At 36.9% G+C, this 15,910-nt stretch overlaps 3 protein-coding genes and 1 pseudogene across 3 annotated transcripts; 2 read left to right on the forward strand and 2 right to left on the reverse strand.

Moving 5' to 3' along the window:
* Positions 1 to 1,061: 1,061 nt before the first annotated feature.
* On the reverse strand, positions 1,062 to 2,919 carry LOC111484128 (transcription factor MYB8-like). The gene is made up of 3 exons (XM_023130602.1): positions 2,629 to 2,919; positions 2,422 to 2,551; positions 1,062 to 1,643 (listed from the first exon to the last, which is right to left on the reverse strand). The coding sequence occupies exons 1-3, from the start codon at positions 2,759 to 2,761 to the stop codon at positions 1,217 to 1,219; spliced, it is 690 nt and encodes a 229-aa protein (XP_022986370.1). The 5' UTR covers positions 2,762 to 2,919; the 3' UTR covers positions 1,062 to 1,216.
* A 3,249-nt stretch (positions 2,920 to 6,168) lies between these two features.
* On the reverse strand, positions 6,169 to 7,212 carry LOC111484015 (transcription factor MYB13-like). The gene is made up of 3 exons (XM_023130433.1): positions 7,065 to 7,212; positions 6,855 to 6,984; positions 6,169 to 6,589 (listed from the first exon to the last, which is right to left on the reverse strand). Exons 1-3 carry the CDS (start codon positions 7,210 to 7,212, stop codon positions 6,169 to 6,171), a joined length of 699 nt encoding a protein of 232 aa, XP_022986201.1.
* Positions 7,213 to 9,495: 2,283 nt separating this feature from the next.
* On the forward strand, positions 9,496 to 10,346 carry LOC111484130. The gene is made up of 2 exons (XM_023130603.1): positions 9,496 to 9,782; positions 9,867 to 10,346. The coding sequence occupies exons 1-2, from the start codon at positions 9,573 to 9,575 to the stop codon at positions 10,341 to 10,343; spliced, it is 687 nt and encodes a 228-aa protein (XP_022986371.1). The 5' UTR covers positions 9,496 to 9,572; the 3' UTR covers positions 10,344 to 10,346.
* A 1,873-nt stretch (positions 10,347 to 12,219) lies between these two features.
* On the forward strand, positions 12,220 to 15,886 carry LOC111484016 (annotated as a pseudogene).
* Positions 15,887 to 15,910: the final 24 nt, after the last annotated feature.

Raw genomic sequence — 15,910 nt, forward strand, 5'->3', positions numbered from 1 at the left:
GAAGAGTAATCAATCGGCTCCGACTACGGCAACCATGAAGACTGCCCCTGCGGCGTCAAAACCAGCAGGGGTGGTGGAAAAGAAGATTAGAGGATTCAAAAGCCATTCAAAAGAAAGGATCGGGGTTGTTAAACCGAGAGGGCTCTGATACCATGTGAATGTTTGATTAATCCACCACACCTAAATGGTGTGAAAGTTATCTTATTTATAATCAAATAAATTACAACGATATGGAAATAGTAATAAATAGAAATAACAATAAATGGAAAGATACCTATGATAATAAGGCAAATATCTAATATTTGCCTTATAATAAAATATCAAATATAATATATATGATAAACAATAATTTATTACTAAATATCCTTAACAGTTCCCTATCCAACCGAGGTGAGATCTCACACAAACAACCATTTTTATTTTTAAACAGTGGCCCCAAAAGATGAATTGTGGTCTCCATAGAATGTGAGATACATATGAGGTGATGGGCTAGTGAGTACGTTAAGTCTCTAAATGAGTGGATTATGGAATCTAAGATTTAGACACAGAATAGTGTGTCAACGATGATACTAGACAATAGGTCGAATGAATTGCTAAAATTATGAGGCTTACAGTGATACTGCTACAAACAAAAATTTAATCAAACAAATCAAACCACCTATAAATAAATAATTAGAGAAAAAAACAATCTAGTAAATAGTTTTTTTTTCTTTTTTTTTTTTTCATTACAAAACTATGAAAGTTATTTGAAGTGGGGCTATGTTGAAACTTAATTCAAATCAACTTTTTGGGTGACTTTTTTGTTAATACCAATGATGAGTATAGAACTTTAAACTATACATTTGGCGGCTGTTTGTTTCAGCCCAATGCCCGGCCTCAAAAGGGTTTGATTATGGGTCGGATATTAAATTATTGTACAACCGTTTCAATAGTAGATAGATAAAAGTCTCACATTATTGTTAAGGGTTTATAATCAAACAATACTTTTTTCAGAGGCATTTTGGGGAAGTTCAACCTAAAGTCACGAGAGCTCATGCTGACAATATCATACCATTGTGGAAAATTGTGTTCGTCGAACTCCAACAATTAGATCAAAGCTGTTCATAAACTTGTGACGATATGGGGCACAAAAAATTTACAAACCCCAAATGCATCATCATAACGCCACTAGAGTAGGAAGAACAATCTAAGAAACACCCAAATGGGCGCCATTCACTTACAGTAAGGAGCAGAACAAATCTATGTAATTATCATCGTAGCTCGCATCATGTTGTGGCGAAAAGATACCAATTCCATAGTCTGCTGAGAATTCTAAGCACCCATCAAGAACATCACTCACGCACGGTTCAGTCCAGAAATCTTCGTAGTACCCACTTCGATCATGATCTTCCACTCCCCAATTTTGGGTGGCGAAATTGTCATCGCATGAAGATGTTTGTTGGGACAAAGATGAGCTCTCTAGAATCCCAAATGTGGTGGAGGAATAGCCCGTAAAGTCTTCTCTTTTTGCTTCAATCACTTGGGATGTTAATTGCTTTGGTTTTGGTTGAGTGGATGATTGTTGCTTCTTTAGGTGTGCGTTCCAATGGTTCTTTATTTCGTTGTCTGTTCTTCCCGGTAGTTTTGCATCGATGGTCGACCATCTATACATTAAGAATATAAACAATTAATTTTCCATATTAATATAATAGTTTGTGTTAGGAGAGGGGTCCCACGTTAGCTAATTAAGAGGTTGGTCATGTGTTTATAAGTAAGGTACACTATCTCTATTGATATGAGAGCCATGAGAGCTTACACTCAAAGTAGACAATATCATACTATAGAATCCTTGAGTGTCGAACAAAGAAGTTGTGAGTCTCAAAGGTGTAGTCAAAAGTGATTCAAGTGTCGAACAAAGAGTGTACTTTGTTCGAGAGTTATAGAGGAGTAGAGCCTCGATTAAAGAGAGGTTGTTCGAGTGCTCTGTAGGCCTCGGAGGAAGCTCTATGATGTACTTTGTTCTAGGGAGGATTGTTGAGAGAGGAGTCTCACATCAACTAATCAAAATGTGACTCTAGTGTAAACAAAGGGTGTACTTTATTCTAAGTATTCTAGAAAAGGAGTGAGCTTTGATTAAGGGGAGGTTGTTCGAGGGCTTCAGAAGAAACTCTATGATGTACTTTGTTCAAGGGGAGGATCATCGAGAGATGAGTATAGTCAAAAGTGACTCAAGTGTCTAACAAATGATATACTTTATTCGAAGGCTCTAAAACATGAGTCGAGACTCAATTAAAGGGTTGATTATGGGTTTATAAGTAAGGAACACTATCTTCATCCATCAGTACGAGACACCAAAAGAAATTCCATAAGACTACTTATACTCAAAGTGGACAATATCGTATCATTTTAGAAGCACCCACTAGACCCAATTAATCTCGATACCTATTGCCATGTTTCTTATGGAGATTGCAGATTAAGTCATTCTCTTCATCTGTGTAATTCCCTCGCTTAATACCCGGACGAAGATAATTCAACCATCGCAATCTACAACTCTTTCCACATCGGGTCAGCCCTACAAATACCAAAACCCAAATCAGAATCCTTTTCAAAAACCCATGTTTATAAGTAGCTAAAGATGGATAAGAGTACCTGCAAGCGTGGGAAGCTCCCGCCATTTGGAAGGGCCATATCTCTGAACATAAGCTCTAAGCTTTTCATCTTCTTCAAAGCTCCACGCACCTCTCCTCACTCCATCCTTATCAACAACAGGAGCTCGCACCATTTTCTTCACCAACAGAGACACCAAGAGAGTGGGTGAGCGAGCTTGGAGTGGTGCTATAGGGGACTGAATTTAAATCAACAACTTCACAAGGATCCGACAGCAGACACAATCCGCGTGGAGTGGGGATGAGCTGAGCCAAGAAGCTTACAAGACCCATGTCGTCATTCCTGCGATTTCAATGTTTGTGCTAAGATAGAAGAAATATGAGTGTGAAAACAAACCAAAAAAATGGCTGAAAACCTTTCGTAAAACGAAAAACACGCAACAAACGAGAGGTCAAGAGCGTTGGATTATCACAAAACTACAGTCATCTATGATTGTAGGCCTCATCCTTACCTTGTCACTTTCTGTATGTGTTCCACGTTTTCGATCGCTTTCATTCGAAATTCAAATTATTCTCAAATGAAAGTCCCACCTCGACTAATTTACGAAATGATCATGGGTTTATAATCAAGAAATACCATTTTCATTGGTACGAGACCTTTTGGAAAACTTAAAGCAAACCCATGATACCTTATGCTAAAAGTGGACAATATTATAACATTGTGTAGAGTCGTGTTCATTTAACACCTTCGATAGTATCAAATTCTTTTGAAAATATAATTTATTCTTTATTTATTCAATCTGAGGTATATTTGAATTCCCGAGATTTTATGCTTAAAATGGACAATATCATGAATTTTTGTTGTTTAAAAGAGTTGATTTAACAATTTAAAAAGCTTTACAAAAAAAAGATCCGTCCAAGATTTGAGGACCCATGAGATTGACAATTATTTTCCTCCCAACTTCAACCACAACAACGATCGTTGATTTTAGTTTTATGTTCATAGTGTACCTAAATTTTCCCAAATTTGTTTTTGATTGAACAAGCTTAAGCTTGAATTATTGTTGACTAAATTCTTAAAACCATTTTCGTTTACTTTACAAATGTCAGGCATACGCTCACTATTGGATTAATAGTCTCTAAATGGGTGGAGTGGGAGAAGATCTGCCTCTTGACTTATAGTAGTGTTTAGAAATGTGGTCAATATCACGAAGAATAAAGATGTAACAACCTAAGCCCATTGTTAGTAGATATTGTTTGCTTTAACCCGTACGTGTGGCCTTCAGCCTCACGGTTTTAAAATGCGTCTATTAGGAAGAGGTTTCAACACTCTCTAGTTGATATGAGATCTCACAATCCACTTGCTTGGGGGCCAGCGTCCTCGTTGGCACACTGCTCGGTGTCTAGCTCTGATACCATTTGTAACAGTCCAGGCCCACCACTAGTAGATGTTGTCCATTTTGGCTCGTTACTTATTATCGTCAACCTTATGGTTTTTAAACGCGCTTAACTATGGAGAAGGTCTAGCTCTACTCCAACCAATGTCTAGCTCTGATACCATTTGTAACAGCTCAAGCCCACCGCTAATAGATATTGACCACTTTGACCCGTTACGTATCGTTGTCAGCCTCACGGTTTTAAAAAGCGTCTCCTAGAAAGAGATTTTAACACATTTATAAGAAATATTTCGTTCCTCTCTCCAATCGATGTAAGACCTCACTAAAGAGAAACTATCTCTACCCAAATAAAAATTGATATTTTCATCAAGAAGTCATCGAAGGCTTTCCACAAATTGAGATTTGGCCATAGAAGGATCGAATTGTATCCAATGAACATGGGATACTAATAAGAGAGACACATAGACCAATCAATCGTATCGGTCATATTCTTGAATTTGTAATGAAAGAAGGAGTATTGCTTCCTAGCATGGAACACACAATAGGACCACTTAAATCATAATATCCACAGAAATTTTCATACCTAAATCTACTTTCAAGAACGATCGCGGCCCGAATTTAATGGGCTTGACGAACATAGGGCTCATAGGGCTCATAGGGCTCATTGTGTGAATGATGAATCTTGGTTTGTTTCAACACAGTTCAGATGCGGGTCCTATAATTAATTGATTGGTCGTGGTTTTTTGTTATACAAACCAAACTGATTGTGCCCTGTCAGGATTTCATAACATCATCGTCCCCCACAAATTTCTAAGGTTCTAACTTAGAAAATGGGAGCTAAAAACCCTAGACCACACATTCTTAAAATCTGCAATAATGTGATATCAATTCCTACCTCTAACGTTCTACTCTACCTTCCTATGTCATACACGTATTTTCTCTATTCTATTATTGAACGAGTCAATATCATGATATTAATTTTTCATCAACAAAGTCATATTTCTTTCCATTCATGGATTTAGCATCAACACAAGAGTGCAATGATACTTTCATGATACTCGGGAGCTCTAAAGCCCAAAGAAAAGATGTAGTATCGTAATGTTTTTATGTCCTTGTATAAGATAATTTAATGTGCATGTTATTTGATGCATTGATAATTGATAATATATTTAGATTTAGCAATGTTTCTACTGTGATGGTGAAAATATAGTTTCATGAAAAGAGATTAATAGGCTACTGACGATACGGGTGAATTATTTCAAATGAAAATGACTCAAGAAGGTTTGATAGATAGTGATATCATATAGGTTACTGTTGATATTGATTGTTGTAGATTTCAACTTTGTAATCAACGTGTTTGTACAAACACAAAGAGTTGGGCTTACCAAATGGAACACTTACGAGCTAACACCACGGAAGTTCAAAAACTTTTTAAATGCTAACGAGTAAGTTTAAGGTGCCCTAGTAAGATTTTAAAAGGAATTAAACGAAGTTGTAAAAGAATTGGGAATGAAAAAGGGTATAATGGTCATTTTACTAATTTTTTAGCAAACTTATTGATTTTTTAATTAATTTGGAAGAAATAATCTCAAGGGTCCAGAAGGGAAAAGTGACAAAGTAAGGAAAGGAGTGTGTATAAAAATTTGGGATTTTTTCATAATAAAATATTAAAAAAATGGAAAAATTATCAAAAAGCCACTGAGGTTCACAAAATTACAAAATTGCCACTATACCTAATTTTCAGCCCGAATTCATTTCTACTCGAGAAAATCTACTATATCTTTCAATCCAATTGTTAAATTTTGCTCAAAGTTGGATATAATCGACTTGAAGTAGAGATCAAGGCATGTCATGATGTATTAGAAAAGAATAGATCTAAACATGATTACACGTGGGTGCATTTTCTGACCACAATTATGAGCTTACTTGCTGATTATTTCTTAAAAAAAACTCAAGTCACGTGCTATTCTTATTTCTTTTAGTTAAAAATAAGACACTCTGTATGAATGACAACGTCGTTACGAAGGTCATAGAATCGAAGATAGGATAATGAAAGTCATAGAATATAAGATAGGATAGTTGTATTTGTGTTTACATCGTAGCTATTAGGTCCATATCACGACATTTCATTACTTTGAATTCTTTCAACTAACATTTAAGCCAATGACCTCGTTTATTATTTGTGTTCAATTACTGGGAGGAAACATTTCATAATGTTCAAAGAGATCCATTGGTACATGAGTTGGGTTATTATCCAAACTTAAAGGGTCTTCAAAAACAAAAGGATCGGTCCACAAGTTGCCGCCGACTTCCATAGAGTGTTCAGCATTCAAACCAACAACCCATGTCTCAGTTTCCCCAAAGTTCATGCCTTCATGCTTGGCTGCTAATTCTGGGGTTGCCATTTCTGAATTCAAAACAATAAGGGTTTCATCCAATTCTTCTTCTTCTTCTCGGATTCTTAGTTCCGAGCATGAACTAGCTGCTGCATCTTCAACCTCCGTGTTTGACGGGTTCTGATCCAAAAGTTTCTTTAAGTTCGTGTGCCAATGATTCTTTATTTCATTATCTGTTCTTCCTGGTAAATAAGTAGCAATGGCAGACCACCTGCCCAAATTCATTATGCATATGTAAGAGTAGGGTTTTCGACAATAGTACGATATTATTCACTTTATGACTTTGCTTTGGGCTTCCCAAGACCTTATACCAATGAAAATGTATTCATTTAGTTATAAACTCATGATCATTCCCTACATTAGCCAATGTGAGACTTACTCCCAACAAGTACAAAAGGCCTCGTACCAATAGAGATGTAGGCTCAAAATAGACAATATCATATTATTATTCCTTACACAATCCTCAACAAAGATACCTATTGCCGAGAGTTGCTTGCAATCGAAGGATGGTTTGATCCTCTTCCTTCTGGAAGTTCCCTCTTTTGATATCAGGTCTCAAGTAGTTCATCCAACGCAATCTACAACTTTTTCCACATCGGGATAGACCTAAATGGTTCCATGTTCATGTTTATTAGCAAAACTAAGTGACCAAACATGAAATAATTAGTTCAGAATGAATGAATTACCTGCAAACTTGGGAATTAAGCGCCAATTCCAAGAGCCATATTTGGTAACATAAGCTCTAAGTTTCTCATCTTCCTCCTTACTCCATTTACCCTTTTTTCTTCCATTTTCACCATTTTCTCTCTCTCTCTCATCACCCTCTTCTTCCATGCCGATAGAGATAGAATAATGAACATGAAATAGTTGAGGAGTTGTGATGCAAATATAAGGGCGTTCTAATGTTTAGAATGGTTAGAGATGTGTATTTAGTGCTCGGGTTCTGTGGGACATTCACCAAGGTGGAGAAACTTGGTTTAAATGGAAAATCGAGGGAAGATGAGATACAAATTTCTCTTTATTAACTAAATGGGTCAGAGATTATATTGTCTTTTCCTATTTTCTCTAGATTATATTAGGACGGTTTAAATAAATATATAAAATTTGAATTTTTTGAATTTATATTCATGGATCATTAAATTAAATTTTAAATATTATTAAATTTATTAGAATGTTTTTATATTTTTAAATAAAAATATATTAAAAAATACCAATAGAATGTTTTTAAATTTTTTAAATTTTTTTTTTGAAAAAGGTGGTAGGGACGGGATATTTCTAGATATAATTTTAATCACTCGAAATAAATTTTGGTAGTACGAAAGTTTGTATTTAAAATGATAAAATATTTTAAATAATTAAAAAATGATTTTTTATCATAAGTATTTAAACAACCAATAAATATATTACACGTGACCTTTAATCAGTCAACTCGCCACATTTTAATGTCAAAAATTTTCAATCCCACATTAAAAATTTTTGTTTTTTCTTTATTAAAAAATCTTCGTGACATGTGAAAAGTAAAATCTTTTTATATGGCGAATTCACATATTTTCAACGGAATAATTAATAAATTCTGGTGAATTTATATTTTGAAGCATTTTAATAAAAGCCACGTGGAAAAATGTCATATATTTAATTGTGGGACCCACATTGCAGAAATTTCATGACACATCACACCACACGTTTGAGAATTTGTCTTATTTCAACAAATATTAAAATAAAGTGTATATATTTACTAATAAAAATATCCAAATTATTAACAATGGACTAGAAATATCCCCTCAATAAGAATTATTGATCTAATTAAAGCTTATTAAAAAAATAAATATTTATGTATTAATTTAAACCATTCATATGCATATGGTAATTTGAATATTTGATTATAAATGAATGCATTTATGGTGTTGTGTTCCATTCGAAAGATGTTGATGGAACATTGGACACATTTTTCCACGTACACACTTCGAGTCAAGTCTACCAATTCACATGGTGATTATGTTTGTTCGATAAGATAACAAATTTCAATAATTGTATAATATTATCTATACTCTTAATGTACGACTAAAGTCTGTCTTTAACAGTTATCTATCTATTTAATACTATTCTAACTCTTCTTCTCTCGAGCACCTTGCTAGTCTAAGAGAATTTTTCCATGGATCTTAATGCATTCGAAACTTACAAATTTTTTGTTTGGCACTTGAAGATTCTATTGATATGGTTGATATGACTAAATTAAGATAAATGCATGACTCTGATACTATTTGATAGGACAAATAAACTACGCAATGATATGATATTATCACTTTGAGTATAAGCTCTCATCGTTGTAATTTTGGTTTTTCAAAATCATTAATGAATATAATATTTTTCATAATGTAGTCAATTTTTTTTATCATTTAATTGAATATATATATAGATAGATCGATCGATCGATAGAGGTCTTTGTTAGATGAAAGTCTCACATTAGCTAACTTAGGGAATGATCATTGGTTTATAATCAAGGAATATTATCTCCATTGGTTTGAGTATTTTTGGGAAGCTTAAAGCAAAGCCATAAGAGTTTATGATCAGGGTGGACAATATCATACTATTATAGAGACTCGTATTCATCTAACTTGGTATCAGAATTATGCCTTAAACTTAGTCATGTCAATAGAATCCTCAAATGTCGTATAAAGAACTCCAAAAGAAAAAGGAGTTGAGGCTCCTCAAAGGCATAGTAAAAAATGACTAAAATTTCAAAAGAAAAAAGAGTCGAGCCTCAATTAAGGGGAGACGTACTTTGTTCGAGGGGAGGTGTTGGATGAAAGTCCCACAACTAACTTAGGGAATGATCCTGAGTTTATAATCAAGGAATACTATCTCCATTGGTTTGACGCCTTTTGGAAAAGCCGAAAGTAAATCCTTAAGAGCTTATGCTGAAAATGGACAATATCATATAATTGTGGAGAGTCGTGTTCATTCTTAACAAACTCGGGGCAGTTTTAGAATGTTGAGTATCAAGCCGCCAGCTTGATACAAATTCCGCCTAGTTTCTATCAAGCTGCCGGCTTCTTCGGTAAAAACATCCTGACATTTTTAGTGTTGCTTCTTTTGGTTTCATTGATTATGCCGAAAACCATGATGGTCATACAAATCAACGCTTTCGTCTCTTTATACAGCCTTGGTTGCTCTGTTTCCGACCTGCCATTGACATGGGAACCGTCCTCGAGACAAAACCCACCACCACTTTGGCGGCCTATCTTGACCTTGAAGATGACGAAACAAGAATTTCTAGAATCGACCCGTCCTGCCCCAGTTGTCGATGCTCCAGAAATTCCGGCCGAGACTGCTCCGCCATTTCTCGCCCACCAAAGCGAAATCTTTCTCGGATGGCCAGAGCCATCGTGTTTGGTACCATTCTGGTCAGTAGTGATTTGGTGTAGTTTAGTTGTTTATAACTTTGTTCGTTTTTTAGCACGTGGGTCTTTTTTGTTCCTCTGTTTTAGATCAAAAAAGTTCGTGAGAGAAGAAGCAACCACCAACAGAAATCTGACCGCCGGAAACGAAGTTCATCCCTGGATTCTGGAAGTTCTCCGGTAGGCGGAATTTACCAAAAAAACAGAGACAACCAACTAGTGGGAGTGGAGCCATCTGGGTCATCTCAGTCTTTTCCAATTTCAATATCTAAACCCAGAATTTCGGAAAAGAAAGCCAATGGGAGTGCAACCATCGGTGTGAGGCAGGGGAGTTGCTATGCATTTAATTCCGGCGTTGGTTTGCTATTAGTGAGTTCAGGAGGGACAGTGATGCAGGGGAGAGTGATTGGCATTTTAATCACATCAATTTGGGTATACTTTTTTGCTTGGATGCACATGGAGGATCGCTGGCTGAGGAAGAAACCTACAGAATTTGCAGAAACAGAGGTGAGGGGCACTCTGAGGAGTGGCTGTCGGAACACAATCGGACCTCTGTTTCGTGTTTAATGGAAACTCTCCATCGTCTTCCAAAAGGGCTGTCTTTTCTGTTCATTTGCACTTAGAAAGTGTTTTAAAAATTGTAGAAATTCGTGTTCATTTAACTTGGTATCAGAGTCATATCTTAAATTTAGTATTGTGAGCCTCGAACATATAGTAAAAAATGACTAAAACTCCAAAAAGAAAAAAGAGTCCGAGCTTCGATTAAGGGGAGACCTGCTTTGTTCGAGGAGAGGTACTGGATGAAAGTCTCACATCGACTAATTTAAGGAATGATCATGAGTTTATAATCAAGAAATACTATCTTCGTTAACCTGAGACTTTAAAGTTTATGTTGGCAATATTGTAATTTTGTAGAGAGTTCAAAAACTTTGGACAACAGCAAACTAAATTGGATTTAAATTATTCTCTAAATTAGTGAATGCAATGTTAGACCACGACTCTCCACAATTGTATGATATTGTCCACTTTGAGCATAAGCTCTCATGGGTTTGCTTCGGGCTTCCCAAAAAGCTTCATACCAATGGAGAGAGTATTCTTTGATTATAGATCCATGATCATTCTCTAAATTAGCCGATGTGGGACTTTCATCATTAACACCTCCCCTCGAACAAAGTACTCCTCCTTTTAATCGAGGCTCGACTCCTTTGGAGTCTTAGTCATTGTTTAGTGCCTTTTCTTTTGGAGTCCTTTGTTCGACATTTGATGATTTGCTAATCTATTGGCACAACTAAGTTTAGGGCATGATTTTGATACCATGCTAGACGAACACGACTCTCCATAATAGCATGATATTGTTCACTTTGAGCATAAGCTCTCATGAGTTTCCTTTGGAATTCCCTGAAAGGCCTCATACTAATGGATACAATACAATATTAAATTTATGATCATTCACTAAATTAGCGGACGTGAGATTTTCATCCTTCAATATGCAGGACTCCTCTCCAACAATTCTCAATAGATTTACCTTTTGAGGAGGCGGTCAGGTAGGTCTAGTAGTCGAAGAAATTCCAACGGGTGACGACGAGGAGGAGCCAGGTGAAAGTGAACCAGGACTCGCAGAGTAAGGCAGTGGCTTGGAGCCAAGAGAAGCCATGGGTGTGGAGGAAGAAGAGACGATAGGTAAGGAGCAAAACCAACATGTTCATATCCTCTAGATGCTTGAACACCTCTCTTTAACGTCTCTGATAATGTTCATCAATTTCATCCTTCGTTTTTATCTCGAAGCTTCTGCTCCTGCCCTCTAGATTTTCATCGGCGATGATTCTCGAGGCCCTGGTAATTTTCTTTTAATCTTTACTCAATCACGAACCTCCACGCAATATTGACACTTTGATCATAAATTCTCATAACTTTATTTTTTTTGCTTTTAGAAAAGACGTGGCAAGGATGCTTCGTTTCCCTCTCCAACCGCCGTTAGCTGATATTGTCTTTTTTGGATTTTTCCTTCAAAGGCTTCCTCTCAAGGTTTTAAAACTCGTCTATCAGAGAAAGGTTTCCACACCCTTATATCACGAATGCTTTGTTCCCCTTTCCAACCACTGCTAACAGATATTATCCTCTTTAGGTTTTTTCTTCAAGGGCTTCTCCTCAAGGTTTTAAAATACGTTTGTTAGGAGAGATTTTTACGCTCTTATAAGGAATATTTCGTTTCTCTCTCCAACCACAATAAGATCTCACCCATAGTTGAGCTGATTTCACAATGTAGGGACTGCAAGTAGAGGTAATTTTGTATAGTTGAAGTTGATTGTATCTTTATTTCAATGCTTTCCAGGATTATGGTGATAATCTCAGAATTAATGAGTTTGACGTGGACTATGGGGGTGAGGATAACTAAGCAGGTCTTAAATTGTTAAATTCATTTCACAACGATAGATGTTTAAATTCATCCGATTGTATGACACTCAATCTTAGCACAGAGTGAGTCAAGCCAACTAAGAATTGTGTCGACTACGACCGAGCAATGTATGCTCAAGCCTTTGCCCCGTTTTGAAAAACGAGGTAGAGAGATTTTGAAAGCAAGATTAAGAGAGAGATGAAAACAATGTTGTATGACTACAAACAAAATGCAACACAAGGGCTTAAATAACATATAATTTTTTAGGTAGGGAGAATTCGACAACCAGTCGCATCCCCCTATTGTGCATTTTGAGGCGATTCAAGTCTAGTAACTCAAAACGTGATTTCGCCGAACGGTCATACAAAATTTAGGTGGGAGGAGTTGACGACTGGTCGCATTCCTTTATAGTAGATTCTGGAGTATTTCATGTCTACTAGGCGTAGACATGATTTTGCCGAACGGTCATAAACGTAGAAAATACAATAAAGAAACTATACATCATGAAAGTAGTAAAGGAAAGTAATAAAGTGATACAAGCTAAGGATTTTGGCATGTCATGAACATATGGCCATGGACAACACGCCTTAAAAAAGCATAACCGTGAAACGTATCCCTAGGATGTCTTTAACTTACATTAAAGCAGAAAAGAATGGATGAGACTACTTGATTTTGGTCCTGAGAGAAAGAAAACCTCAAACATAGTGGTTGGTTATTTATGTACTAAGACGATGTAGTACCCAGAGCGCCATCTTGGACGCAAAAATTTCTAGACAATGATTGCATCTATTTGGGAAGCACAATCTGCTTAACTCTTTGGTCCAAAGTAGAAATCAAATTAAAAAAGCTTAATGAACTTGAGACATCAATTACAGCAGCAACGTCCAGGACACTTTCAAGCATTATCAGCTGGAATGCAGAGATTGACTTGGCTAGTCGTCCGTCGACGACATGCTTGTCAATCAATTTAATGATGCATGAATGCGGTAAATGTGGGGTGGCCGACGACTTGAAGTTGACTTCTTGGAAAGCTTCAGACGACCCCTCGCCTGGGAGTTTCAGGTTTCTCAAGGATACGGGTGGCCAGTTCATAATCGAGAAACATGGTTCGCAGTATTGGGTCAACAAGGAACTATGGCAAAATTTCTCAACCGAGACTGATGGAAATATTGCTGAAGCCATGAACTTATTGTCAAAGATTAGTGTCAGTGATTTGAAGGCCACCAACTACACCGTTCGTTTGCAAAATCAAGACTTGGATTACAACTACACAAGAGCAGTTATGGATTTCAGTGGGAAGGTACAGTACCTTGCTAGAAACAGAGTGAGTGGGAAGTGGGATGTCATCTGGTCGGAGCCGAAAAACAAATGTAGAGTGGTATCAGCTTGTGGGACCTTCGCTAGCTGTCGGAGTGACAATAAACATACTTGCAGGTGCTTGCCTGGGTTTGAGCCCACGTCCAAGGATGAGTGGGGTTCTGGTGATTACTCGCATGGGTGCATCAATTGGCATTAGAGCCAATCTGCAATTCACAAAAGGATTGCACCAATTGGCAGAATTCATTATGCAACTCATCAACAGACGGAAAAAACAGGTGCTTGTGCAATTCTTCTTTTAACTGGACTGGTACCGACTGCCGTGGTCTTCCAGGTAAAAATCTAAAACCTACAAAGTTTTTTTTTTTTAACTTTATCATTAAACTAAGACTCTTTGTTCATAATCATTGCAGTCAATGTACTAGTAGAGAATGGTTTGAACAAGCCAGATCCAAAGAAGAGAAATATACGAGTTGGTATCGTCGTCCCAGTGACCATTGCTGGGTTGATTGTCATTTCTTACTTAGTGTTGTATATTTACAATAGAAGAGGGAAGGTAGAAAACACAAGGTAACATAAATTTGCACTTCTTTCTTAGTTTTGATGTAATGTGATGTACTGGGTCATCCACCGACTGGTTATTTTTCTTAATACTAGAGGAGCAAACAACAAGTCTTGGGGGACATCTGGTAATGACCCACTTGTACGAAAGTGAGAGGTGCGTATCAGAGACTTCATGGGTTCCGGGATGTTTGGAGAAGATGATAGAAAAGCCATAGAAGTACCCGTTTTCGATTTGGAAACCATACTCAATGCTACAGACAACTTCTCTGAAGCAAACAAAATTGGACGAGGAGGATTTGGGACAGTTTACAAGGTTTGCATAACAGTTTTCCAGCAATTAACTTGGTTTATAAACAACTAACAGTTTCTGGAAATTGCAATAAAAAGACTGTCCCAAGGTTCCGCTCAAGGCTTATATGAGTTTAACAATGAAGCGATTCTCATCGCAAAACTTCAGCATCGAAACCTCGTTAGACTTTTGGGCAATTGTGTTGCAGGAGATGAAAAAATTTTGGTCTATGAATATATGCCCAACAAAAGCTTAGATTTTTTTATATTTGGCACGTCTCTCACCTCTGCCTAATTACCTTGATGATTACACTTGAAGCTAAGCTTCCAAACTCCTTCTCTTTGGTAGATCGAACCCTATGTTTGCTGGTGAATTGGGAGATGCGGTTTAATATCATCTCTGTTTGCCAAGAGAGTTGTTGGAACTTAGTTCAATTGATATCTATCCTTGTAGTCACATTCAAATTGATGTTTCAGTTGTTGTATATTGCAGCGGCTACATGTACCCAGAATATGCGATGGATGGATCATTCTCAGACGTGTTCAGTTTTGGTATAGTTGTGCTGGAGATTGTTAGTGGGATAAGGAACACAGGGTTCTACCAGTCGGTAGAAGCACTGAATCTTCTTGGATATGTCAGAATAAGTCTTCTTCAATAAAGTTGCTTCTATCCAAAACTCCTTTTACTTTAGTTTGAACTGGATGTTTGTTGGGTGGTGGTGTACGCAGGTATGGAAGTTGTGGAGTGGAAAGAGAGCAACGGAAATAGCAGAGGTAGCCATGCGAGAAAGCTACAATCCAAGTGAAGTTGTTAAATGTGTGGCTGTGGGATTGCTGTGTGTACAAGAAGACCCCAGCGATCGCCCCACCATGTCAAATGTGGCCTTTATGCTCAGCTCCGGCAGTGATCCTGCTTCTCTTCCAATTCCTAAACAGCCAGCTTTCCTTGATAAGAGTTCAACTCCTTCTACTTCTTCTACAACAACCTCTTTGGAGTTTATGCAAGAAAATGTAAACGATGATTTTAGCTTACCTGACCCGGTAGTCATCCTATTTCTCGTGGCTTTGCCTTTTGTTTTCACGGTAGGTGTTAAGAATGAGAAATAGAATTGGGATCGGAAGTATAATCTTCATACGGTTAATCAAATCTAAATCTAACCTAAAAGATATGCTTCTAATTAATTATTAAAATATATCTCCAAATATCATATCTTAATGGGAGGCTTCCTATCCTCTCGATAGTTCTCAATAATTCTTAACAATTCTTCCTCTCGAACAAGACACACCATAGAGACTCCCTTAATAATCCTCCCCTCAAACGAACTCTTCTCAATAATTCTCAACATATAATATAAACAATATACCTAATATTTATACTCGTCTGAGTCGAATTACAAAGAATCTTTTCTTTTGTCCTTCTAGCAAGGATTTGAAGAAAGACTTGGTAACTAGGAAAGTCAAGACAAGGAGGAAGGTGATGTACTATTGAGCAAGTAGCGGTTGTAGTCTCGTCTTTCTTGTAGCTTTGGAGATTTTTTATGCTACCGACAGATTTAAACGAAAGTGGAGT

This window comes from Cucurbita maxima, unplaced genomic scaffold, assembly GCF_002738345.1.
Source record: "Cucurbita maxima cultivar Rimu unplaced genomic scaffold, Cmax_1.0 Cma_Scf00009, whole genome shotgun sequence".
NCBI lineage: Eukaryota > Viridiplantae > Streptophyta > Magnoliopsida > Cucurbitales > Cucurbitaceae > Cucurbita > Cucurbita maxima.

Excerpts from the sequence above, each read along its gene's own strand:
- LOC111484128 (XM_023130602.1), bottom strand. The coding sequence starts at position 2,761 with ATGGTGCGAGCTCCTGTTGTTGATAAGGATGGAGTGAGGAGAGGTGCG. Across the intron at positions 2,552-2,628 it reads GGAGCTTCCCACGCTTGCAG|GGCTGACCCGATGTGGAAAG; the intron begins GTACTCTTATCC and ends TGGTATTTGTAG. Across the intron at positions 1,644-2,421 it reads CATAAGAAACATGGCAATAG|ATGGTCGACCATCGATGCAA; the intron begins GTATCGAGATTA and ends CTTAATGTATAG.
- LOC111484015 (XM_023130433.1), bottom strand. The coding sequence starts at position 7,212 with ATGGAAGAAGAGGGTGATGAGAGAGAGAGAGAAAATGGTGAAAATGGA. Across the intron at positions 6,985-7,064 it reads CTTAATTCCCAAGTTTGCAG|GTCTATCCCGATGTGGAAAA; the intron begins GTAATTCATTCA and ends GGAACCATTTAG. Across the intron at positions 6,590-6,854 it reads CAAGCAACTCTCGGCAATAG|GTGGTCTGCCATTGCTACTT; the intron begins GTATCTTTGTTG and ends GAATTTGGGCAG.
- LOC111484130 (XM_023130603.1), top strand. The coding sequence starts at position 9,573 with ATGGGAACCGTCCTCGAGACAAAACCCACCACCACTTTGGCGGCCTAT. Across the intron at positions 9,783-9,866 it reads TCGTGTTTGGTACCATTCTG|ATCAAAAAAGTTCGTGAGAG; the intron begins GTCAGTAGTGAT and ends CCTCTGTTTTAG.